General features: G+C 44.8%; 2 protein-coding genes across 4 annotated transcripts in view; one reads left to right on the top strand and one right to left on the bottom strand.

Moving 5' to 3' along the window:
• The window catches only part of HYOU1 (hypoxia up-regulated 1), a 30,336-nt gene extending 7,426 nt beyond the window's left edge, over positions 1 to 22,910 (top strand). For all 3 annotated transcript variants that reach the window (XM_048827682.2, XM_048827684.2, XM_048827683.2), the window contains exons 7-25: positions 947 to 1,128; positions 1,846 to 1,961; positions 4,049 to 4,232; positions 4,750 to 4,884; positions 6,187 to 6,269; positions 6,370 to 6,502; positions 6,889 to 7,076; positions 7,951 to 8,089; positions 8,218 to 8,278; positions 10,240 to 10,322; positions 10,941 to 11,129; positions 12,237 to 12,433; positions 13,594 to 13,681; positions 14,257 to 14,379; positions 14,788 to 14,921; positions 15,487 to 15,571; positions 16,046 to 16,298; positions 17,360 to 17,443; positions 19,117 to 22,910. In XM_048827682.2, coding sequence (XP_048683639.1) covers positions 947 to 1,128; positions 1,846 to 1,961; positions 4,049 to 4,232; positions 4,750 to 4,884; positions 6,187 to 6,269; positions 6,370 to 6,502; positions 6,889 to 7,076; positions 7,951 to 8,089; positions 8,218 to 8,278; positions 10,240 to 10,322; positions 10,941 to 11,129; positions 12,237 to 12,433; positions 13,594 to 13,681; positions 14,257 to 14,379; positions 14,788 to 14,921; positions 15,487 to 15,571; positions 16,046 to 16,298; positions 17,360 to 17,443; positions 19,117 to 19,175 — 2,516 coding nt within the window. In that variant the 3' untranslated portion in view covers positions 19,176 to 22,910. The remainder of the gene's footprint in view (positions 1 to 946; positions 1,129 to 1,845; positions 1,962 to 4,048; positions 4,233 to 4,749; positions 4,885 to 6,186; positions 6,270 to 6,369; positions 6,503 to 6,888; positions 7,077 to 7,950; positions 8,090 to 8,217; positions 8,279 to 10,239; positions 10,323 to 10,940; positions 11,130 to 12,236; positions 12,434 to 13,593; positions 13,682 to 14,256; positions 14,380 to 14,787; positions 14,922 to 15,486; positions 15,572 to 16,045; positions 16,299 to 17,359; positions 17,444 to 19,116) is intronic.
• Positions 1 to 24,561, bottom strand: part of VPS11 (VPS11 core subunit of CORVET and HOPS complexes) — a 56,295-nt gene extending 31,734 nt beyond the window's left edge. The window contains exon 1 of the mRNA XM_075122196.1: positions 24,541 to 24,561. Within this exon, the coding sequence (XP_074978297.1) occupies positions 24,541 to 24,546 (6 nt within the window). The 5' untranslated portion in view covers positions 24,547 to 24,561. The remainder of the gene's footprint in view (positions 1 to 24,540) is intronic.
• Between the last annotated feature and the right edge of the window lie 140 nt (positions 24,562 to 24,701).

The raw sequence follows: 24,701 nt of genomic DNA, 5'->3' as shown, positions 1-24,701 counted from the left end.
GGATGTTGAATCATTTAACCTTTGAAGTCATAACTTTAAATCAAGCTTAAGCTGCTAATTATCCACAGTTTCTAGCTGATGGCTGTTTGGTGATGTCTTAGCCCAGTTCCTTGTGGACAAGTACCCATGTGTTTATATATTTTAAAAAAAGTGCAGAAATCTGGTGGGTTTTTTTTTAACTAGCCCTCATATTGGCACCCTCTAAAGATAATAAATATAGAGACTGAAGACTTCTTTCATCTCTAGAGCTGGTTAGGGCTTGAGGCATGGTGATAGGAATTTGGCAGGAGAGCTGCAAACTTGCCCTGCTGCCATCCACCTTATACCTGCTCTGTTGATAGATGGTTCCTTTCACCAGTGCTAATTTTTTTTTTTTTAAACATATGAGTTTACCTTGGGGAATATTAATTAATAAAAGCAACTAAACCATGGACTTCTCACCGCTGTATTGTTAATCAGAAATGCCAGCAGCAATGGAAACTGCAGAAGAATTGGCTGGATCTGTTCTTACTGCTGTATTACAGGACTGTAGTTAACATACTTACAATTCAGGCAGTTGTACTAAAGGGAGTTCAAACAAGATTTTACCCCAGAGAGAATTCAGTCATCTACAGGCTGGGGTTTTGGGATCCTGGAAGACTAGACTAATTGCTGAAGTCTGAATAGATTGAACATGTTCCTTTCGCAGAAGATACTGGGAGTATGACCATCTCACAAGATGCTGTGAAGCCTGGTGGATTTGAGGTGGAAACGTTGAAACAAATTCAACTCCATTGATGACTTCTTTCAGTTTCACCTGGGCTGAAATGGACCTATAGTCTCTCTCTGCCGCGTTGACTTTGCTGTCACAATCTCCATAGTTACTTGCATGTTGATAGCTGTATTATGGAGGAGTTTTTGCACTTGCCTCTCCCATGGAAAACCTCTTCTCTTCCATGCTTTGCAGAACAACCTGTAAAGGATGCAGTGATCACCGTCCCTGTATACTTCAATCAGGCGGAGAGGAGGGCAGTCCTGCATGCAGCTCAGATGGCAGATCTGAAGGTCCTGCAGCTGATCAATGACAACACTGCTGTGGCTCTGAACTATGGGGTCTTCAGGAGGAAGGACATCAATGCCACAGCACAGGTATATGCAGCTGGTGCTGAGGTGGGGGTGCTATTGAATTCCATTTGAGTGAGGGGAAATTTAAAAGTGATGAACTGTAAAGATGTGCTCATGCTGGTTGAGTGCTTGTCTTGGTTGCTTGCTGTTACAGACCTGTCTAAGTATAGACTAAGTACAGAGCATGTGTATAAAGCAGCAAGTACATTCCTAACTGTTGCACTTTCTGATAAGATATGGAAAGCAAAGAGGCAGTTTGTAGGGCAGAGAGTGGGGAACTGGGAGTTGGGACTCCTGGGTTCTAGTCAGCTTCACCACACTCTCTTGACTTGTTTTCCCGCCACCTCCCACCCCCTTGTAAAATGGGGCAATGATACTGACCTACCTCACTGGGGACTGGGAGGTTGTTTGTAAAATACTTGGGAGTTCCTCAGATTGAAGGAACTCCTGGTGAGAAAAGCATTCATTCTGTTTTCTACTTTATAAAATAGAAGTGTGGGAGAAATAAGGACGCACTCGGTAGGTCCATTATTACAGGCTTCCAGTCCTCATGGCTATTGCTGCAAGTCTAATGTTGAGTAACTGTGCTTTGCTGTCTCTCAGTGGACTGGAGCAAATTTACTGAATGATCAGTGCCTGTCCCATTCCAAGCTGTGTGATCTCCAAGATCTTCTCTCCTTCCCATTCAGGGACAAAATACCCCGGAACCTTACTTCGCCTTCTCTGGTTTCTTCTTTACAGAATATCATGTTTTATGACATGGGAGCAGGAAGCACCGTATGTACGATAGTGACTTATCAGACAGTGAAAACCAAGGACTCAGGGACCCAGCCTCAGCTGCAGATTCGGGGGGTCGGGTAAGAATTTCTCTTGGGTCCCATACTTAAAAGAAAATATTTACTTTGCTGGCTCTTCTAAACACAGAATGGGCTGCATTTCGAAACTAGTTTCAAACATGAGTGTTCAGACAAAAGCTGGAGTCGGGCAGGGTGCCTTGGGTGGGAGGATTCAGTCAAAAAGTAACTTGGGTGACTTCACTTCATGCAAAGGATAGTTGGAATGTGGACATGTTGCCAAACTTTTATGTGTATCTGATAGCGACCCTTGTGTGTATAGAGTACTGAACACTTTCTATTATAAAAGGTTCTTGTGACTCTTTTTTTGAGAATTGTTTTTGACAGGTCTTTGAAATTTGACATGGACAAAAGCCTGGGGGTAGAGCTGTGCCTCTCCTTTATTCCATGAAATTCTGTTCAGGTTTTAGCTGAGTTAATAATTTTAAAAAATAAATAATTTCCCTTCTTTTGCTTCTGTTCCTCGGGGCCTACGCTGCTAACAAAGCAGCAGCAGCACATGCTGTAATGTAAGAACACCTGGATGCTGCCAGGGCATCTGTAGCTGCGGGGGGAAGTGGGATAGCTGGGCTGAGCTGGGCTTCCCCCGATCCAGAATGTGTCCCATCATTCATTCTGGGAGTGCCACGTGGAGCAGGAGAGACCACCTCCTGGGTTTTTGATTGGGAGGGGATAAAGCTAGCTAGGCTCCCTACAACCACCTACTAGACTCATAGGGTATAAGCATCCCATCCCCCTTCTGGGAAAACAACTTTCTCCTGCTGTCAGATAATGTAGTTAGTACAGTAGCTCAAGTGGCAACAGTCTGTGCTGTAGTGCTGAAGGTATATGATTGCTATGATATGGTGGTCACACTTGTACACAAGTCTCTCTCTCTTTTTTTTTTTTTACCAAAAAAAAATAAAAACCCCTTACAAATTATATTTTTTTAAAAAAACTACATTAAAATATATTTAGTATTAAAATAAAGCACTCAAAGGTTAGGAAATGCCATATGTATAGTTGCCCATGCAATCTTAATTCATTTTCTTTGTCCAACCCATGTACAGTACCGAATGAGGCAGGGGTTCTAGGGCTGTAGGGATAGACAGTATGTGTAATTAAAGACGGTCTCATAATGTGTATGCACAAGATTCCACAGGCAACTAAGTCTGGCGTTTGCTAGCTGGATTTACAGTTGTAAACCTAAATAACGCTTTTAGCATAGTTTACTTGTATGTGAGATAGTAGAAGTTGGCTCATTGGGCTGAGGAAGTTTGACATCCTTTTGGGGAGGAGATAATACAAGGCTTGGTAGGAGCGGAAGGATGACCATGCTATGGAGGTTGAGGGTGTCTAGCGGCTGAACATAAAAGACCACAGTGTCTTCCCGCCCATAATGTTTAAAGAACTAGTTGTAAGGAAATAACTTCGAGATCTGAGTTAGACAGAGCCTGACTTTTCAGGAGCTCATCACCTCGGGCACTTTTAGTGTGTCTGTTATGAAGCCCCTCTGCTCAAAGGCTGTTGGGGTGGTGAATTCATCTCGTTCGAATGGTGCATTTGTTCTTCTGAGCAGACACGATATCCATTCATAGTCACTCCTAGCTGAGTGTGTTGCAGTACTATTGCCTTGTGCTCAGTTTTCCATGGCTGATTGAAACCGGCTGAAAACAAGGTCTTAAATGTGTAGGGTTTAAAACTTATTGGGGGATAGACACCTTTAGAATTCCATGTGATGATGTAAAGAGAAATATCAGGAACAACTAGCCTCATGCAGCTGCGAGGGCTCGAGTTTTTTGATCAGTGACATTAAAAGCCAAACTTTTATGTTTAAAGCCACGTTGTTGTTTATAAAGCAAAGCCATGCACTGGAACTTCGTGTGGAGAGAATTGTGTAGCATTCAGGATTGCATGCAATCCCTCTTTGCAGCATATTGTTCTTGTTATAAATGGTTTGCAGTTGAGAGAATTCTTGCATGCTCTTGTAAAATCCAGGACAGCTCTGGAACTCTCTTCTGGGTGGGGAAGGTACTTGTAACTCCAGGTTCCATTATTGACTTAATCCATCCAGGCTAAGTGTCTGCTTCTGGTTCCTATTCTCTGCTCAGATTCGACCGCACCCTAGGGGGATTGGAGATGGAGCACCGGCTCCGGGATTACCTGGTGAAACTCTTCAACAAGCAGCAGCCTTCAAAAGATGTTCGGCAGAATCTCCGGGCCATGGCTAAGCTGCTAAAGGAGGCCAACCGCCTGAAAACTATCCTGAGTGCTAATGTTGACCATGTGGCCCAGGTATGTCCCTGTGCTGCAGGAAATCCCCCTTCCTCAGGAACCGGGATGACTTGGGTTAAGAGTGAGCCTGGGAGAGCTCTGTCTCTCTGCTTTACGTAATCTTTACACTACAATGTTCTCTCCCTCCACCCTTGCCCAGGAGACTCCAATGCTGGTGGCTTTTCTAAACTGATTTCGCTTAACAAGCAGCAAAATCCAGGTTCTCACCAGTTTAAGTCCATCATGTTACTAGTTTTGAAAAATGTTTAGACCTTTGCAGGAGATTAGAAGAAGTCTGTCCCTAAATGGCTACCAGGAGCATGAGATTTAGACAGCTGTTACATCCAAGGCACCATGTCTTGTGTCCCTCCAGCACCGGGAGAGGGATGGGGATGTAAAAGGATAGGCTGCATTCTTAAGGTGCAGTGGAGTGTCTGGAACACATAAGCTAACCCAGTAGGAGTCGGAAAAATGTTAGCTTGGAGAATGCTGTGTGATGTGAAGCTGATGGCTTTTTCCTCTCTGACTTCCTGGACAGATTGAGGGACTATTGGATGACGTGGACTTCAAGGCCAAGGTCTCCAGGCAAGAGTTTGAGAACTTGTGCTCCGACTTATTCCAGCGGGTTCCAGGGCCTGTGCTACAGGCACTGAGCAGCGCAGAGATGAACCTGGTAGGTCCAGGGATACTTTGATAAATGTGGGGTCCTCTGATGCTGAGCTGCTGTTGCATCACAACCATTGCTGTTTGAGAGGGGTCTGGTTTGGGAAGGTAACTCACCCTGCTGAGAAGTGCAGGCTTCTGTCTTCCTGAGGGCAGAGGTGGCAGTGCAGAAGTTACCACATTGCCATGTGTAATGGGGGTTTACCCCCATCACCAGCAAGGCAAGGGAAAAGACACCCCCCCCCCCCCCCGTTAGTCATGCTCCGTACTGTGGGGGAGGGGGAGAGAGTTTAACTAATTACCCCCTGGACAGAGGAGGCAGAGCTAAGCTTTATAAGTAGCTTGAAGGAACTCAGTTTGCGGGACATGGAGAGGAGACAGGTCTCTCTGAAGGAGAGGAGTCCTGAGCTAGGGCCTACAAGATTCAAGAAATTGAAGTCAGGTGAATTATATTTTGTTTAAAGCTGAACCCCAGAAGGGGATTGGACTGTTGAATGACATGGACAGAGGGCTGCGTCACAGAAGACTCTCTGAAGGAGTCCAGGGAAGAGACAGGTTGGGCATGGTCCACAAGGCTGAGAAATTTGAGGGGGTTGAGGGCATGCACTTACACCATGTCAAACAGGTTTCCGTGATTGCCATGTGGACTGGTTGCCTATGAGCTAGGGATTCGGATCAGGGTTTTACTGACTATTAAAAAGCCCTTAATTTTGAGGACTTCAGAATCTGTCTCCCCCACATCTCTTGGAGGCATCTGAGGTTGGCCTAACTTTCACCATAGATCAGGAATCTCATCTCTGGATGTCTCTCCAGAGGGCACATGCCTGACTGGTTATGGCCAGATGTGACCATCTTCAGAGAGACATTTCATTTAATTTGTTTGATGCTTAGCTTCTAAGGTGGCAGGTGCCTTAGCCTCTTTGCTTCAGCACTTTTCATGGCTGTGGTTTCTATCTCCTCTTCTCTGGACCACTGTTTCAATAACTGGCTCCTCTGGTATGGAGCCTGATCTGGGTTTGATTTTTGTTAAATAAAGTGCGGCGTCCCAGATGCTGGAGACAGCTGCTCTGTAAATCACTCATGTCTGTTGGGCCTGATCTTGAAGTACTTACTCAGGCACAACTACTTTGGGAATTTACTGAAATAAGGACTTAAGATTTTTGGACCCCAGTCTTGTGTTGGAGAGCAGGGTTGGTAGTGGACTCCTTGCAGAGCACTAAACAGTGGATGGTGGGGGGATACTGAAGCAGTGAACTTGGCTTTTCCAAAAATACATTCTCAAGGCAGAACCTGATTGTCTGTGAACTCCTAGGATGAAATTGACCAGGTGATTCTAGTGGGAGGTGCCACCCGAGTCCCCAAAGTGCAGGAGATTTTGCTGAAAGCTGTGGGCAAGTAAGTAAATGAGGCCTCTCTGCCACGTGCCTTTTCTCAACAACCTTGTGTTTGTACTAGTGATAGAGAAACTTGCATATCCCTCCCCCTTGCTTTGCAGAGATGAACTGGGGAAGAACATCAATGCAGACGAGGCTGCTGCTATGGGTGCAGTCTACCAGGCGGCTGCTCTGAGCAAAGCCTTTAAGGTCAAGCCCTTCATTGTTCGGGATGCAGCTATCTTCCCCATTCAGGTGAGCTTCCCCTGTTGTCTCTTTTCGGGGAGGAGGGTATAGTGTGGGGTGGCATTGGGAGAAGTGATTATAAATAAACAATGGGACCTTGAGGCACTAGAATGGCATTAGGGAAACCTACAGGTTTTAGTGCTGAAGGGGAAATGGTGCTCAGTCTGGAATCGTATGTGGAACCACTGGAAGGAATGATGCTAAAGTATTCACCCTGGGTGCATTGGGCAAGTCTCTCACTTCTTTATCTGGTAGCATGGGGTAATGCTTACAGTCCCCATAAGGTGGGTAAAGATTGTCTACCAAGTGCTTTGGAATCCAGTGATCAAAGATGCAAGGTAGGGCAAAATCTTCCTGTTAGTGTCTGATTGTCTGCCTTTGCTCACATGATGCAGGTGGAGTTCACCCGCGAAGTTGAGGAGGAGGATAAATCCAAGAGCTTGAAGCACAACAAGCGAATTTTGTTCCAGCGCATGGCACCATATCCACAGCGCAAGGTCATCACCTTCAACCGCTACACAGATGACTTTGAATTCTATGTCAACTACGGAGACTTGGCTTTCCTGAGCCAGGATGACCTGCGGTGAGTGGTGATAGGCATTTGCACAGACTTGCCTTCAGGCTGATAGGTGCTTCGCTGGAGAAGTTTGCATGCAGATGGATGGCCAAAGATGCACAATTTCAGAATCTTTGCTGCAATCCTTATATAATTGAGAAAGCCAAGTAGTTATCTAACATCGCAGTAGTGAGAAGTTTCCTCTCCGCTCTAACTGGTCCCTAGCTGGCATTTTCACTAGGAGGGCCAAGGGTTAAAGGACCTGTTGCTACTGCGGTAGTACTGTGGAGACTCAACTCCCCTCTCATTCTAGAGCTAGTACTTCCAGGTCAGGCCTATTGTGGGAGGGCAGTATGGGGAAAGCTCACACTTCCACTGCCTCAGGGCTGCTTGTTCTGTGGACGGATGATTCTAGTCCCCAAGACAGTTCTGACACCTTTTGCCAGCACTAACTTCTCTTTTGTATGTGTGCAGACTCCCTCTCTGGCTATCCCAGCTCTGGTTCTTGGGCTCACTTGTTGAGTCTGTGACCTTCCCATCAGAAACAACTGATTACCATAGGGCATTGGTGTGAAGAAGTACCCTGCTTTCTGTTGCCTGTTCAGACACTTTGCCAGTGAGTGGCATTGGAACGGTTGCAATACGGCAGATGGGGTGGGGGGGTCCCAATTTGTGTGTGTAACTGACGCTAAGTGTGTGAACCAATATGAATGACACCAGAAATGGCAGCCTGTTCAGTGTCTGGAATTTGGCTGAAGCTCCAAAGTGGGGCAGAGCTGGGAGTATACTGGGGACAATGCTGAAGTAAAGTTGGGGAAGAGGGATGGCTGCCCACTTTGCAGTTTAGGCTTCTTTGGTTGGTGTCTGTTCATTCTCTCAATCTTGCCTTGGTTCCCCCCAGAGCCTTTGGGTCCTTGAATCTCACCATTGTGAGGCTGAGAGGAGTCGGGGATAGTTTCAGGAAGCACTCAGATTATGAGTCCAAAGGCATCAAAGCTCACTTCAATATGGATGAGAGTGGAGTGCTTAGCCTTGACCGGGTAAGTGCCAGCCAGCTAGTGCCATCTATGTTCTCCTCCCTTCCTTGTGCAGTCTCCCTATCCTATCTCTACAGGTGCTGCTAAGAGACCTTTTTTTAAATATATTCTCTCATTGTGTCTACTTCCAGGTGGAGTCTGTATTTGAAACTGTAGTGGAGGACAAACCAGAGGAGGAGTCAACATTAACAAGTAAATACACTGTACTGTTCACGTTTTGTATTCAGACCAGCTGTTGCTTTGAAATCATCATAACTCCGACAGTTAACTGCACCACATTTCTCTGAAAGAGACAGGTCTGGCATCTGGGGACAAGTGACCAATTAAGTGAAGTACTCTGACGCTCCCCACAGGTACCCAGGGTTGTGAGGCACTTCACAATTACTTGCCCTTAGTGTGAAGCAGTCTTATCTATGCATGTTGTAACTCGGCTTCCTGAAACCAACAGCCTCTGGCAACACAAGCACTATAGGCACCCCCCGCGCCCCCCCCTTCCCCCCCCAAGTCCTCAGAGCATTTCCTGTGGTGCCCAGCCGTTAACCATTGGCCGCTCACAGAAATTATCTGGTTTGCTATCTCTAAGGGAACAAAATAACACAGCCCGAGTGTTACAACTTGGGATCAGGTGCTTCGTAACACCATAGCACAGAGATATATTTATAATGAAAACAATCATAAGTTGTTGAAAGCTGAGATTGAAGAAGTAGCAAGAATAATAATGGAAACAGAAATGTTTCCATGTAAAACAAAAAGTATAACACGCTTGGTAGAACCTAAACTTAACTTACTTACTTAATTAAGTTCCTCATCCCTCAACGTCTCTAGCCAACCTGGCTGAGATTCCTCTATAATGAATGCAAAAAGCATTGTTTTTGCTTCCTCGCTGAGGGATAATGGGATCCTTTTCCTTATATCACACCAAAAATCCATTGTTTGTCCCCTGAGTCAGGATTACCCCGGGGCTTACTCCCTGGTGTGCTGACTTCATATCTCATGTTGATTTCATATGCAAATAGACCTTCTGTTGTGTTGGCTCACAGTGTTTAATGTACATGTGAACTGAGGCAGACAGGTGAATAGACTCCTTTTCGTCTGTCAAAAACCTGTCTGTCAAACTTACTTTGATTCAGACTTAAAATGTGTATTTTCAAGCCTATATGCGCATAACTCCTTACATAGCTACAGTGCATATGTTTTGCAATTTTATATAACTGACCAGTGAGATCCTGGTTTTCATTTAAGATCTTACATGACGTTCTTTATAGATAAATACTACAAAAGTAGTATGCTAGGTATGTAGTGAGGTTGACAGGCCTGATGGGATTTGTTAAAGAACAGTGAATTCTTTTGGCACTGAGGAATCCTTAGGGTCGCAAGTACCTGCCTATTATGTTAGCAGATCCAAAATAACTTAATGGCCCTGAGCATGTGCTTCTAGGTGAGGGGGCAAGTCTCCCTGAAAGCGTCATGCATGCTCCTAAGGTGCCCATCAGTACAACATCCGGGTATGCACCACATGCATGAGTAATACAAGGGAGCTGCATTTTCACCTTCCTCAGTGAAGGGGTGTATTTAGAAGGAAACAAATCCCTTTACTTTTGTCTTGAGGGCAGCAGTGGAAGTCTTGCACATCTGGTGCTTCGCACTCTCCCTCCTCGTTGGTTGGGCCGTGATGCCACTGACTGGAAGCTTTCCATTGTCCTGCTTTGAGGGCAAGTGCAGAGACTTATAGCTGGTGTGTAGGAAGGAGGGATGAGAGTGCATATGGGTGGAGGTTTCCTAGGGAAGTGAACAGTGGAAAACTCTATCACCGTTTGGAGAGGCAGATTCCAGGTTATGCTTTTGCAGAGATGAGGGCCCAGTAGTTTGTATACAGGAGGATGTGCAGGGAGGGAAAGAGCTAGCAATGGTAGTGCAAGAGTTTTTACAGCAAATATTGTCAGGATCCCAGGCTGCCCATGGATTACTGTTGGACCTTGGAGAGGCACTTCTACAGAATTCATGATTTTAAAGTCAAGAAAATTGAGTTACCAAACCCCTGACTGATGCATGTCACTCCCTCCTGCTGTTGCTGTTCCTCCTCCTCCTCCTCTCACACTGTCCTCCAGACTGCTTCAAAGACTGACATTTTGAGTTATTTTTTTCTCCTGCAGAACTTGGAAACACAATCTCTAGCCTGTTTGGAGGAGGAGGTCCTACACTGGAAACGGGAGAGAACCTGACAGAGACTGTTCAGGTGAGGTGCTGGCTTTGATGGGAAGATGGGACTCCGACTGGATGCAGTCCTGGCTGCAAAATAGAGGAGGCAGTAATTAAACACAAACAAAATCAGGGTGACCAGCAGGACACCAAGATTAAAAACTACACATTGTAGAAGTTTGTACATGTCTCAAAGTCTAATGCTGCATTAAAAATAAACATACAGGCCTTCTGGTGGCAGTCCCTTGGGCAAATGCTGCCAAGGCTGCTTCCCTGATGAAGTCTCTTTCTCTGTCATTCCAGTCTCCTTTCTGGATCCTCTCTGGGTAGTGCTGTGTAGGCTACACTCTCCTGCATCTCATCGTTATAGGCTCTTGGCAGGTTCTCCTGCTACACGGAACACTTGGGCCTGGCTACTCCTGTGTTGCCAATAGGAGTCTGTTTTCTTTCCCAGGAATAGAAAAGGGTTGTGGTTCCAAGGTGATATGGTGACTTTCTTAAAGTCATCACTGGCCTGCCCACTCCCTGTTCTTCTCTTGTAGCCTTTGTGCCATGTTGAATGCCAAGCTTCCGGTATGAGCCTGCCCTGTCTGTGTGACACATCTGCATGGGATTTCCATTAAAAAACTGTGGCACTTTCCTCCCTGCTGCCCAGGAGGAAGAGGAGAGCCAGGCAGAAACAGGAAAAGAACAGGGGGAGAAACCAGACCAGAAGGAGGGAGAAGGGACAGTGAGTGAGGAGCAAGGGGAAGAGAAGCAGCAGCCATCTTCAATGCAGGATAAAGCAGAAGCTGTCCCTCCAGAAGCAGAGAGACAGGAGGAAGGAGAAAAAACAGCATCTCAGGTGAGCAGCTGACTCTGCAAAGGGAGACTGCCTAAAATGGTGACATTATGTGCTGTTGAACCTCAGGACTGGGATCTAACTGGAAATAATAGGGGAGAGTGTGAGAGATTCTACCCCATGTGCGCAGGCTGAGCACCACAGCTTTGTTCCTGCTCACTATCTCTGAAAATAAACCCTTAACCGACAAGCCACTGAAATAAATCCTTGCTCCTTAGGGGCGGAAGTGGGGAGTGACCTTCACTCAGGGTCTGAAGCTGAGTGTTGGGAGACCCCTTGCCAAAGTTCACTTGAGTTGTTGGAGTTTTCCCTGCAGAGAACCCTTTCCCTTGACATTTGCCTCATCCTCAGAAGGATGTGTCCAGTATTGCTTCCCGTTGCCCTTCGGATTTATACCAATCCACTCTCTCCTTCCAAGGCCACTTTACATTTGATTCTTATCTTGCTGTGTTGTACCTACAGTGCCATTCTGAGCTGGTAAGTGCAAAGCTGTTGTGTGTGAAAGTCTATGAGAGGCAGTCATGCACTGTTCTGAATAAAAATATGGCCTGCTGTTTGCAGCTCGGGACTGGGAGCTGAGACTTCTGGGTCTAGTCTGAAATCCCCATGTAATCTTGGGCATTTGGTTCATTTTTGTTCCTTGGCTTCCCTGTCTGGGAAGCACTAAGGCCCTGCCTTAACAGTGAAAAAAGGTATGTTGAAGGGTTTTTTTGTTTGTTTTTTGTTTTTTTTTAATTCCTTAACTACTTGGAAGTAAAATCCTAGAAAAGACAGGACAGTTTGTAATTCTCAACAAGCAAGCAGGTAGAGTTAAAGACAAAGGAGAAGCCTTGTCTCCTCTAGGATTTTAGCACTATTTAACTAACTTGAGTTAAGAATATACCTTTTTCACAGTGGAAACAAGGCCTCTCGGCCTGTGAAGCATTAAGGCACTGCAGATGTGCAAATCTATTTTTATAGATGTCGAACACTAGCCTATTTACTTAACCCTGGGAGCTCAAATCTCCCTTACCGTGTTCTTGTGTGCCGCTCTTCAAAATATTTGTTGCAAGTGAAATGGTACTGCAAATTGGTCTTTTTATTTATCCTGGAGTTCCTTCTCTGACACAGGATCCCAAAGAAAAGGAAGAATCCGGGAAAGAGGAAGAAATGTCCAAAAGTCCTGGTGACAGCACAGCCACCAAAGTGGAAGAGAAAAAACCCAAAGCTCCCAAGAAGCAGAAACTTGTGGACGAGATCAGTGTGGAGTTAGGTGTCAGTGATGTGCTTGACCTGCTGGAGGAGGAGTTGAAGAGCTCAGTGAAGAAGTAAGTTTGAGAAGAGCATGCTGAAGTGAAGGGAGTAGGCTATGGGAGCAGACTGGGCTGAGGCACAGGGACCAGAGTGAGCAACAGATTCTAAGGTGCATGTCTTATTGAGTTCAGGTCATGCTCAGATGACACTACCTTCTCCCACTCCCAGAATGAATCTGACTGTAGTAAACATTGCAAGACTTTGCTCACCCCCACTGCCTCTATTGACCCTTCTCTTGTCACCATCCTTCTTTCAGCAGCCCCTTCAAACAAACTAGGGGTAAATGTCCCAAAAGGTGGCAAGGCCAGAAACTCTGAATGGCAAAGGGAGGAACTGGGATGAATGTGCACAAGAAAAGGGTCAGTTCTGAGACTAGAAAATGACAAGAGCTGGAAGCGGAGGCAGCGCTGGCTCTGTGTGTGTGTGGACAGGTTAGATCTGCAGTGAGTGGCTGGGAATCCCAGATGGTCTCTCTATGCCCAGTGAGGTTGGAGGGAAGCTCAGCCTGACCAGTTAACATTGCTGTAGCCAATAATTTTAATCTTTTTCATCTTCGACTCTGGTCCTGTGAGCTCCCTATGGAGTGGCACCCTAACTGCGTGAGACATTACTTAAAGATCTGTCCCTGTTGCATTTGTAACCATGCTAGTGATGACAGTGTTTACATGGTCCCCTCTCCTCCACAGTATGGACAGGGGTTCTTCCCCCACCCCCTTTGGTGATCCAAAAGCCAAGCCATGCCATGCTATCAGTGCCCAATGAGTCTAACACAGCTCTTGGGTAGGAGGAGAATGAACAGTGTTCGGAGCGGTACTATAACTGTTATCGTCTCTCTTGTCATAGTGCAGATGGACTTTTAGGGGAGGCCTTTGGTTTAAAGGGGGTTAGGGAGAAAGTTTTAGCCAGTCAGTACTCGAGGAGAAACATCCTGAGCACTGTGAATCTGAACGCTGAAACTGGGAGAGATCTCCTGACTTCCCACCTTTTGGATTTGACCCTAAGACATCTAAGTGTATCCTGTAACTGGCGTGGCCTGGGTGCTGATGGGTTAGTTAATGGTGTCTGAGTGACAGGTACTGCTGCCTACACAGATCCCTGTCTGCAAAGAGAACATCACCCCCTCTTACAGGTGCTGATGATATTTTTACTTATTTCTGGCCTCCTTGCACTTTAGACTTCAGGATCTGACAGTCAGAGACTTAGAGAAGCAGGAGAGGGAAAAGTCAGCCAATAGCCTGGAGGCATTCATCTTTGAGACCAAGGTAAGAGCGGTGAAAAGGGTTGAAAGCTCCTGAAAAGCAGGAGGGAGATGTTGTATACTGGCAGGGCTGAGCTGGCTGCCGAGGGTTGTATCTGTTTCAAGCTGGGGAGCGGTTGCTTTGAGGAGTTCATCTGTTGTCATTTTGAGTGTTCCCTGTCCCACGTGGCATAGGGAGGCTTCTTCAAGACAAATGGGACCAGATTAGGGTTTAGGCAGCATACCAAGTCAAATCTCTACCTGCATAAAAGCTTTGTATATGCTATCCCCTCCTCTGCATGTCTCAGCATCCCCACGCTCTAGCTGGGAAGAAACTCCAATCGGTGAGGGCAAGAGGAAAGCTCTTATTCTACATGTGAGGACTTGTGCAGCTTTCCTGTCCCACTCTCAGCTGATTGAAGGAGCAAGAGGACAAATCTGGGGGTTGAACTTCCACTCAGTAGCATGGAGGAGCCCAGGAGTCGTGCAGTTGGTTGCAGTTGCATTCTGTGGGGGGGGGGGATTTGAGACAGATTCCTTTGCTGTTTGTGCCTTCTCATTGATCAGCAGATAAGCTGAAGTGACCTTTACTCCTCTCAGGACAAGCTTTACCAGGAGGAATATCAGTTTGTCTCAACAGAGGAGCAGAGAGAGGAAATCTCAAGAAAGCTGAGCGAAGCCTCCAACTGGATGGAGGAGGAGGGCTATAGAGCCACGACCAAGGTACTACTGCATGGAAATAGGGTGTCAGTTTGCACTGAATTGCCAATAGGTGGCAAATTGACCTAGGCTTCCTTGGTTGCTTTGATCCACTTTGGCCCTTTTGAATGCTCTGGCACTTGGAAACCCTTTTGTTAAGTTGCCCAGGACTGAATTGCACAAGAACTAGCTCTTCCCATCTGTTGCTCAACCTCTTGGAGCACATAAAGCAGTTAACTTCCCATTCTGTATACACTGTGTCTAGTGCCACAACTCCTGTTCGCACACGAGATTTGTGCATCTGATGGGGACAGCAGGCAAAACTCCTGCAGCTCAAGCTTCTGGGATTCACAATATTTCTGGAATTAAAAGTTTGGAGCAGTTTTAGATATCTGATCAATTCTGTTCCTGTCTGTTTTCTCCCACTTTCAGGAACTGAAAGAGAAGCTCTCGGAGCTGAAGAAACTCTGCAGGAGCCTTTTCTTCCGTGTGGAAGAAAGAAGGAAATGGCCAGACCGCCTGAATGCCCTCGAAAATCTGCTCAATCACTCCAGCATCTTCCTCAAGTAAGAGTGAGACCCTGAGGAGAAGATTTGAAGTTGTGGGCGGTGGAAAAGTGTTGCATGTGTTTGACCCACTAATTAAAATGGAATCTGGTCTGCTAGCTGCTAGCATGTGAAGCTAGTATGTGGCGGCTCCTAGAGCATTTTAGGGAATGTGTTAATAGAAACACTCAAAGCCCATAAATTACTCTTCAGAACAAAGAGTATGACATCCCATGTATACTGCAAAGCGCACCCATTTTCAGGAGGGTCAGGACTGCTCCCCCACCCCGCCCACACACACACAACCCTGGGCTTCCTCCTTCCTCGCAAACCCACTCGTGGGCCAATCCCATGGTAAATCACTAAATGTGATTGAGGGTTTTGTATTCCATTCCCAATCACCTGAAATACCCTGGTCTTCTAGCATTCACTTTCCTTGGACAGAAGTTACATGTATGTGTGAAAAGCAGTAAGGTCCAAAAACATGAGTCAGTTTGTGCAATGACTTATAGAAATTTCAAATGCCATTGATGCAGATGTTAACCCTGAACAACAATTGGAGCAAAAATAAATTTTTATCTTTCAGGGGAGCACGAATGCTTCCAGAGGCCGATCAGATATTCACAGAGGTGGAACTGAGTACCCTAGAGAAAGCAATCAATGAAACTGTGGTAAGTGAAGGGGCTGCGGAGCCAATTCAGGATGTGGTGTTGGATAATGTGATCAATGCCACAGCTAATGCGTTTACTTTCACTTAGGGATAGGGAGCAGAGGATGTACATCCTCTCCACGCATTAGGAAAACCTTTCTCTATTTTAATACTCCCTACTACCAAACTCGATTGCATATTGCTTTGGGAAGACATAGCAACTGGAGATACAGATGGTTCATGTGCAATATGGGAGGGCTAGTGCCTTCCCAGTAATTAGGATTTGTACGGTTTTAAGAGCAGCCACTGGCACTCTTGTTCTCTGGTCTTGTGGAGCTAAGGCTGGAGGATGTGGGCATGGAAGCCTTGTTGACCACAGGCAATTGGAATGCCCAGGTGCTGTGTCTGGGATTGTGTATTTAAAAACAGTAACTCATGTAACCAAAAAATAGCAGCATATTCATGGGGAGAGATTGACCCTGGGATTTCCTTGCAGATTTGGAAAAATGAGACACTGGCAGAACAGAATAAACTTCCTCCCACTGAGAAGCCCACCCTGCTGTCCAAGGACATAGAGCTGAAGATAGCAGCCCTGGACAGGGAGGTGCAGTATCTACTGAACAAGGCTAAGTTTGCAAAACCCAGACCCAAGAAGGAAAAGAACACCACAAAAACTGATTCAGGCAAGAATGCCACAGCTCCCCCTGACAGCGAGAAGGTTATCCCTCCCAAGGAGGAGAAAGGAGAAGGTAAGGCACACTCAGCACAGGCAGGTGCTCCTATGAGCATCTGATACTATTGAACCACCAGGTGTAATGTTCTCTCAAAGCTGTCTGCACTGAGCAAAAGGAGATTGTAATGACAGAAATCTTTGATAAAAGGGGAAAAGCTGCTGATCCTCCTAATCAGGAATTACTGGACAAAGCTTGGTGAAATATAGCATGCTCCAAGTGCTACTTCTGTCTTCTTTCATTGACATTTGTTTGAGAAGGTGTCCAGGTTTTCTAAAGTTCATGGGACGGAAAGCATCTGCCGTTGTGGCTTACGTAGAGACTGGAGAAGAGACCACCCTCAGCACCAGTTTAGTCTCTGCTACCCACTGTGAGGCACAGCCTTCTAAGAGATGACACCTTGCTCTGGATACCTGCTGATTGTCTCTGCTTCCTGAGTGATAGCCAGCTGATTTCAGAGATTTCCTAGGTCACATCATTAGGGACACTAGGATTTACAGCTCTCCTAGCTCTCAAGATAGATGAGTTCTTGAGTGCCCGGTCCCTTTATAAAGATCAAACCACTCTCTGTGGACAAAGCTCCCCTATGGTAGCCCTGGTTCCTTTAGCAGGATATCTTAGTCAGGCCCCAGCCCGTGGGATGGCCTTCCTGCACAACTCCCAGGCCTCAGCCTGGGGCTCATCTTCTTCCAGTGGCCGTTGGCAAGCTCAGAACACCAATACCACTCCCCTCCCCACACTATTCTGACTGCTCCAGAGTTGCCCCTGGTTGCTCTTGATCCCTGCTGGACTCTTCCCTTATTGCTTGCTGCCTGATGCTTCCTCTGCTTGCTGGGGTACTTATGTTTTCTCAAAGTGCTTCTATTGACCATCCCATTGGCTTTCCCAGGATCAATGATGAGAAATTAGTAATCTTCTAGTGATGGGCTGCAATTGGTTCACTTACAATCCACATTGGCAATTTTTTTTCCTGTCCAGTGTCATCTCTACATTTGATCTTGTATACCAGAGCTAGGGGAGGTGTTGGACTTGACATACTTGTATGACCACTTGTTGCACATCTCTCCCCCATAATACAGATAAACCTGAAGATGTCAGTCCAGTCAGGGAACCTCCCATAGTCGAGGAAGCAACACTAGGTGATCAGTCTGGACCAGACACAGGTAGGGATTAATTTGTGTAAGAAAATGGAACTCAGTGACTGTGGATGTCTGTAGCCCACTGTTTGCAAATCTCTTTTCATTTCTGTTTCCCTGCAAATGAACCACAGGGTGAGAAGGAGCCTCTGGCTGCTGAGGTGTTAGTGTTTCAAACTTTACAACTGAGAGGGCCAGCTACAGAAAAATGTGTGGGATGGAATGGTAGCTGTGGCCCCAATAACACTAATGCCAGAACTGAGGAAGGGGAACTGGTTGTAACCCTGTTCACTTGCAGTATAGACCCACCAAAGGGGTCACTAACTGATTTAAAACCCCGAACTCTCGTCTTAGGGCTATTATGAAGACATGGTTACATCTGCTTTAGTACTCTTGGCGTGTTCCAGCCACTCTTGGAAATGGGACATTTGCTTGATTTGATGTCGCAATGATGTTCCTGTGCAGTGAGGCTGAAGGACGCTATTGTACCTAACTAGGGGACTATTATAGCTGTAGTGGGTCCCTGGAAAGATCAAAACCAAACTTCTACAGCCTAACCAATTGAAATGTTCTCTTGACAGCTTTTACATTCTAGTGGAAAGTTATAGGGGACTTTTAAAGCAATCGTTCCCTGCAGCATTTGGAAGTCAAACACTGCAGTCCTGTGCTAGTGTGCGAGAACCTGCAAGTGACGATAAACAAGGAAACTAATATGTTTCATTATCCAAACTGAATTAAATGTATACTTTAAGCAAAAAGAAAAGGAGTACTTGTGGCACCTTAGAGACTAACCAATTTATTTGAGCATGAGCTTTCGTGAGCTACAGCTCACTTCATCATCTGATGAAGTGAGCTGTAGCTCACGAAAGCTCATGCTCAAATAAATTGGTTAGTCTCTAAGGTGCCACAAGTACTCCTTTTCTTTTTGCAAATACAGACTAACACGGCTGTTCCTCTGAAACCTACTTTAAGCAAATAGTATAGAGCGTAAACAGTAAATTAAACTCTTAGTAATTGTTTAGCTCGAATAATCAAGGGTTTGTCAGTAACATGGGCAAGAAATGTATTTTCCAAAAGCAACTTTTAACCTGACAGTGTGACTCTAAATAATATCCATGTGGCAAGATATGTGGCCGTGCTGGTTTACCCCCCTCTCCTTAAGAAGGTCTCCTTTTTAACCCCCACAGCATGGGTGAATCTCTACCTCACCTTGGTATGTCTGCAACTGGCTGTTTTTGTTCCTGTCCTCACCAGGGCCACCACCTATCAGATAAAAGAAAAGGAGTACTTGTAGCACCTTAGAGACTAACCAATTTATTTGAGCATGAGCTTTCGTGAGCTACAGCTCACTTCATCAGTTACATCTGATGAAGTGAGCTGTAGCTCACGAAAGCTCATGCTCAAATAAATTGGTTAGTCTCTAAGGTGCTACAAGTACTCCTTTTCTTTTTGCGAATACAGACTAACATGGCTGTTACTCTGAAACCTGTCACCTATCAGATAGAATTTCTGGGCTACTCAAGGGTCTGATTCTGCAAACACTTCCACAACTCTCCAATCCCCTGTTGTCTGAGAAGTGTGTTGAAGTAGTTGAATATTTGTATTATAGTAGCATGCAAAAACCACATTGTACAGCATGCCTATCACTTTATAATCGTATTTATAATTTCACTTTATTTTTGTTTCTGTTTATTACATAGAACCTGAGAGTGAGAAGCCAGATGCTAGAGAAGAGAGCAGGACGAACGATGAGTTATAATGTCCCTTGAAATTTCTTCTAGCATCACATCTATTTATTTAACAGGTTTTTTTATAATGGACCCATTTAGTTTCATGTTAAATGGAACATGACAAACAGGCTGACAACAAAATGCAATAGAGATGTACATTTTTTTTTTTTTCCTCCTGGGAATTTCACTGTTAATTTTAGTGAGTTATTTTTGTCTTTTCATGTGTTTAAAGATGCCATGTGCTCACTGAAGACTCTGAGTTCCAGTACAGTCCAATTGAAGTCACCAGAAGTGACTTTTTTGTAGATTGAAAGAGTACCCAAAAAAAAGGCCCTAAGATTTAGGAAATAATTTGGCACGAACACTCTGGAGCCGTGCCTCATCTGGTGAGGATGGAGGTGTTACAGTATCCCAGAAACATGTCACGGAGTTGTTTGCGAGAGGTACTGAATTAAGGAAACGGGATGCTGTGGCCAACAGGAAATATATTCTCATTTTGATGCATGGGGAAGTGAAATGGAATTTGGTGGGGAGGGATGCTCCATGCCTTAGGGTGAGGATTTCTGTTCATTTTTCATTAGACTAGTGCTGCTAAAGCCATCTATTTGCCCTTAGTTCTGTCAGGCAGAATTTAACATCAGGGAATAGGGACCTAAACTTTGGTTCAAAGTTTAAATATAAAATAAAAGGACCATAAATTGGTATTTGGGACACAAAAGAGATGCAAGGAGAGTATTTGATGGTGAATCTCTGACTGCAACCAGAACAGCACATGGGAATAGGTTTTAGATGAGGAGGCACAGAATGATAAACTGGAAAATATATTCTTGGTAACCTCCTCCCCCAGTGTCTTGTGAAATCAGACTGACTTTGTTGTGAAACCTCATCCTCAGTGATGGTCTCATATCTTTTTTGAAAACATTCATGCTGCTAAAACACACCAGTGAGATCCTGACCTACTTCATATGCAAACCCTTGTGAATGTGCATCTGACATTGGTTTCCATGGGCCTATTCAACCAAAATAAAAAATACTCTTCCTGACAATCTCTTTAAAATGCTTTTGTCTGTTTTGGAAGGTGGCTTTGGGAATTCCTTAAACTTTCTCTGACTTTTTTACATTACAGTTCAGAGCTCTAGTCCCTCCCAGCAGCTATATGTTTTTGAAAATCACTGTGCTATCAGTGAATCCGTCAGGGCGCCTTTCTCAGTAATGCTGCCTTTCCAAGCCCAAACAGAACTTCCATTAACCATGCAGATTTATGGATTCTTAGTGTAGCTTTTCATCTTTTATGGTGCAATCTTGCACTCAGGAGCAGATAAGCCGAGGAAACACATTGTCTCAAGGGTTTTGCACCCCACTACTGATATTGCAAATCAGCTTGAACAGGCTTCCTCCTGAGTCTTGTCTTACACATCTAGACAGCAGGAAGTACAGATACCTGTACCTTCCAATGCTCCCTGCCCAGGGCCACTCTCAGGCTGAACTCTGTTCTTATAAGTCCTTCTGCCAATCAACCAGGCTCCTCTCAAAAGCTAGGACCCACTTAACTTTTCTTATAGGAACTGCATCTTTCCCATCCTCCTACCTTAAACTGTCATACTTCTCTTCTACCCAGGAGAGGTCTCCCTGCCATCACCAATACCATCTTTCACAACATCTACACAGCAAGCTACTGTGTGGAAACAAAACTCCTCCAACTTCTTGGTGCACCAGAGAGAGAGAGCTCAGAAACTTCTCCATAACGGAGATCTGTGGAGTTCAGACACCACTAGGGGACAGCCTTTTAGCATATCCCTTCCATTTCTGATCATGCACTCTCTTGGCTCCCAGTAACGTGCTGCATTCAGTTCCATCTCATAACTTGGCTCCCCAAAAATGTCACTGCATGCAGGAGACTGCTGCAGTGGGAAGTTGAAATTAATTATATAAGTTGGTTAATAGCTCTTGAATACTAAAGTTTTCCTTTCAAAAAGCAGAAGAGCAATCATGCTGCAGTTGAATAGAAATAAGTGTACCTAGGGTGTGGTTATGGATGTTTGTGGCCCTTCTGTGGTCCTTGCACTGAAGTGAAGACATCAAATCTTCCTTTGGATGGAATCTCATCTCATCAAGCTGCATATATAATGACCTCTGCAGTCTGATCCTTGGTGGCAGGCTTCTAGTCTCATCATTAATATGGGCCTGTGGTGGTGGTAGGGAAGTATTGGGGATACTTATTCTGAATTGCTGGAAGTCCATGTGTATTAGCATTGTCTGCAAATGTCTTCGGACAGTCTTTCACCCTGTGCCTGGAGTCAGCCCTTCATAACAGGGATGAATAAACCAACTGCTCTGGGTGCCCATTGCAATGTAATATTATTTTTAGCCTTGGCATTGCATTTCTCTGTTATTTCTCAACTGTTTACATTTGTGTGGGGATTGTCAAAAATGCGTCGTTTGCAAAGATGATAGCTGAGCTTTCTGCTTCTGCCATTGAGCTGTATAAAATGACAACAGACCTCCTATTTAATTTTTCAGAACAACTGTGGCCCAAGAGTAGGTTAAATTCACCTTTTTGGAGCTGTGGTGGGATTTGCAGCGCATTTTACAAGTCGGTTATGATCAGCAGACTTGAGCTGCAGGATTCATAATGCTGTGCCTGCAGCAGTGTGTACTCACTCAGTGATCAGGGATAACAGCAGGATAGTTACAATGTAACAGGGCAGAAGAGTAATCTGATGGAAAGGTGCCTTTTGGGTGAAAAGATGACAGTATGGGCCACAGAAGGTCATGTTCTTCCCTCAAATACAAGTTTGCCTGAGAAGAATGTGACCCTCAGTGGTACAACTTGTTTGCCCATCTTCTAACCCTGACTTTCTAAGAACAGTTAAACAGAAACATCAAGTGAAGTAAAAACTATGATGGATTCACATGCTCAATGCTGCAGTCCTTATGAAGTTAAATCTCCTGTGGGGTGACGCATGTATAGGCTGCAAGACCAGAAATCTTGTTTGGATGGGAGAAAAGACCGTTTAGAAAAATCTCTTTAATTAAAAATGGTTTAATCTCATCACCCTCTTCTTCCTCTGCTAGAATTGCATACACTGTAGACATGATTAGGGCAGCAATTTTTTGCATGCTTGGTCTTGTCTTTGTTAAATTGTGTGTTGTATTGATTGAAACTTTTTTAGATGTGCAGAATTGAAAAGATTAAACACAAACAAGACATTTAGTTTTGCAAATCTCAGTGTTGACCAGAATGTGCATTCTACTGTGACGCTTGAAAAACCAGCCTGAATCAAATGCAATGTTTTAAGTCTTCAGCATTCTTGGAAACTTTTTTTTTAAGGTGTTCCCCTCCTCAAATGTATGTGGGTTGGTGGCTGGTCTTAGCCCTGATTCCTCTCTTTTTGGGAGTGAAAATTAGGTCTCGTTTTCCACCTTCGCTGTTGTGACCTGCCTAAAACAGAACCAAGCCCAATCCAGGTGATATTTTGGGTTCATATCAAGTACTGATACACCATACCCCCATCTGTTCAAAGATTTTCAGTGCTGTGTATGTGTGGATTTTTTTTTCCTTTGCCACTTTGGTGGACACTCAGCCATAAAGTCCTAATTCTTTTTCCTTTCCATTAGCATTTCAGGTACTTGTCTGTACTGAAGTTTTGGTCAGTTTTATGTCCTCTTTTTTTTAACATGAGAGGAAAAGGGCAAACTAATTTAGTTGAAATGTACTTGCTCCATTGTTAAATTGTTTCAATAAAAGATTTTCTTTTCTACAATCTTTTTACATCTCTTAAGTTGAAAACAGTATGAACTCTGAGTATATCATTTGAATCCATATTGCAAATTGCTGTCTGTTGGGAATCTCTGAATCCATTCTGTTGCTGGCTAGCACTGTGTTTTATTTGCTACTGAACTTCTGTGCTCCAGCATGGTGTGCCATACTGCCAGAGTTGCAACCTTTTGGCTAAGACATGACTGGGTTCCACCATCTGTAGCTGCCAAAGGTCTCATAACACTTTTTTTTTTGAGTTAGAATTTAATCCTGACCTCCGGTCAAATCCTAGCATGGGTGACTGATCTCCCTCTATTCTTTCTGCAATATCAGTTGGATACATTCTGTATGTGGTCCTAATTATATCTGATCAAGTGTAGCTGAAAGTGCTGTTAAGGATGAGTGACTCCTGCCATACAAATCAGAGCATATGAGCTAGGGCTCTTGGATACTGTGATGAGAGGCACACTAGAATTTCATGGGTGCAGTGATACTCCATTTAAACTATACTGCTTTTGGGATACAGGAGTCTGATGGCTGTCACCCTTATAGTGTTAAAGGCTAGGATAGCTGTACTTAATTTAGTTAAGTGCAAAATCCTGTGTGGACACTTGGTTAGAAATCTAATTATTCTTTGAATTAAAATAAAACTGGATAAGAATTAGATTTAAACCTGTGTTCTATCCATTTAAGGGTGTTCACATAGGGTTTCACACCAGGTGAAATGAGTTTAAAAATCACATCAGTTTAAACTAGTGCTATTTTGCATATAAACAAAGCTTGATGCACGCATGCACACACACACCCGTTACCCAAATTTGATTCATAGGCTCATAGCCTCTACTAGCCTAAAACTGTTCAGAATATGGTGCACTGGGGGGTGATGTGACAAGTTAAACAGGTGCTTTACAGAAATACTTTTTGGTTGATCTGATTTCTGCACCAAGTTTTGCTTTTACACTCTTTTGGGGTTAGGGTGTCAAACCAGTGCTTGGTCCTGTTTGTTGTTCAGGTTTGCCATAGAATTCCAGTGTGAGCTTAAGCATGTTATTTACTCTGTGCTTCAGTTTACCATCTGTTAAATGGGGATAATGCTTCCTTACCCCACGTGGTATTGAGGATAAATTAATCTGGGTGAAGCCCTGGGCTACTCCTGTGATGGGGTCTACATAAATACAGGTGTATACAGGCCTTGATACAAAGATCAATTCCTGTTGCAGGAGTGTAAAATATATAGTCAGTTGATGCCTATCCCCACTCCCCAAATATTCCACACTTTCCCTCATCCTATTACTTGCAAATTAGAATCTTTGAGTGTTAAGTTTGTTATTCCTGCAGCAATTTTTACTCCTGCAGCAATTTTCTTCCTGAGGTAACCCTGGTTCATTTTCACAGAGCTTGCTTTTCTCCTTGAGTAGGAAAATGCACTCTTAAGATTACCAAATACTTGTCTGGGTCAGAAGGGCAGTGACAGAAAGAGTAGGGGATGAGGGTAGCAGTAGGCCCAGCCCTACGTCTAAGGTGACCAGACAGCCGCACTGAGAAATCGGGACGGGGGTAACAGGCACCTAGCTAAGACAAAGCCCCAACTATTGGGGCTGTCCCTATAAAATCGGGACATCGGGTCACCGTACCTCCATCAATGGTGGAAAGAAGCTGCTTCAAAAGTCAGGTTTGTACATGGTTCTTCGGCCCGCGCTCGCTTCCCCTCCATGCGCTGGTCGCTGCATGGTCCCTTACTGCAGAACGGCCAGCGCCCTGCCCGGGGCCGAGGCGCAACGCTCTCAGCCGGACC

Source organism: Caretta caretta, chromosome 22 (genome assembly GCF_965140235.1).
Source record: "Caretta caretta isolate rCarCar2 chromosome 22, rCarCar1.hap1, whole genome shotgun sequence".
Lineage (NCBI taxonomy): Eukaryota > Metazoa > Chordata > Testudines > Cheloniidae > Caretta > Caretta caretta.
Note: the sequence above shows the minus strand (reverse complement) of the source record. Positions and strands in the feature narration are given on the sequence as shown.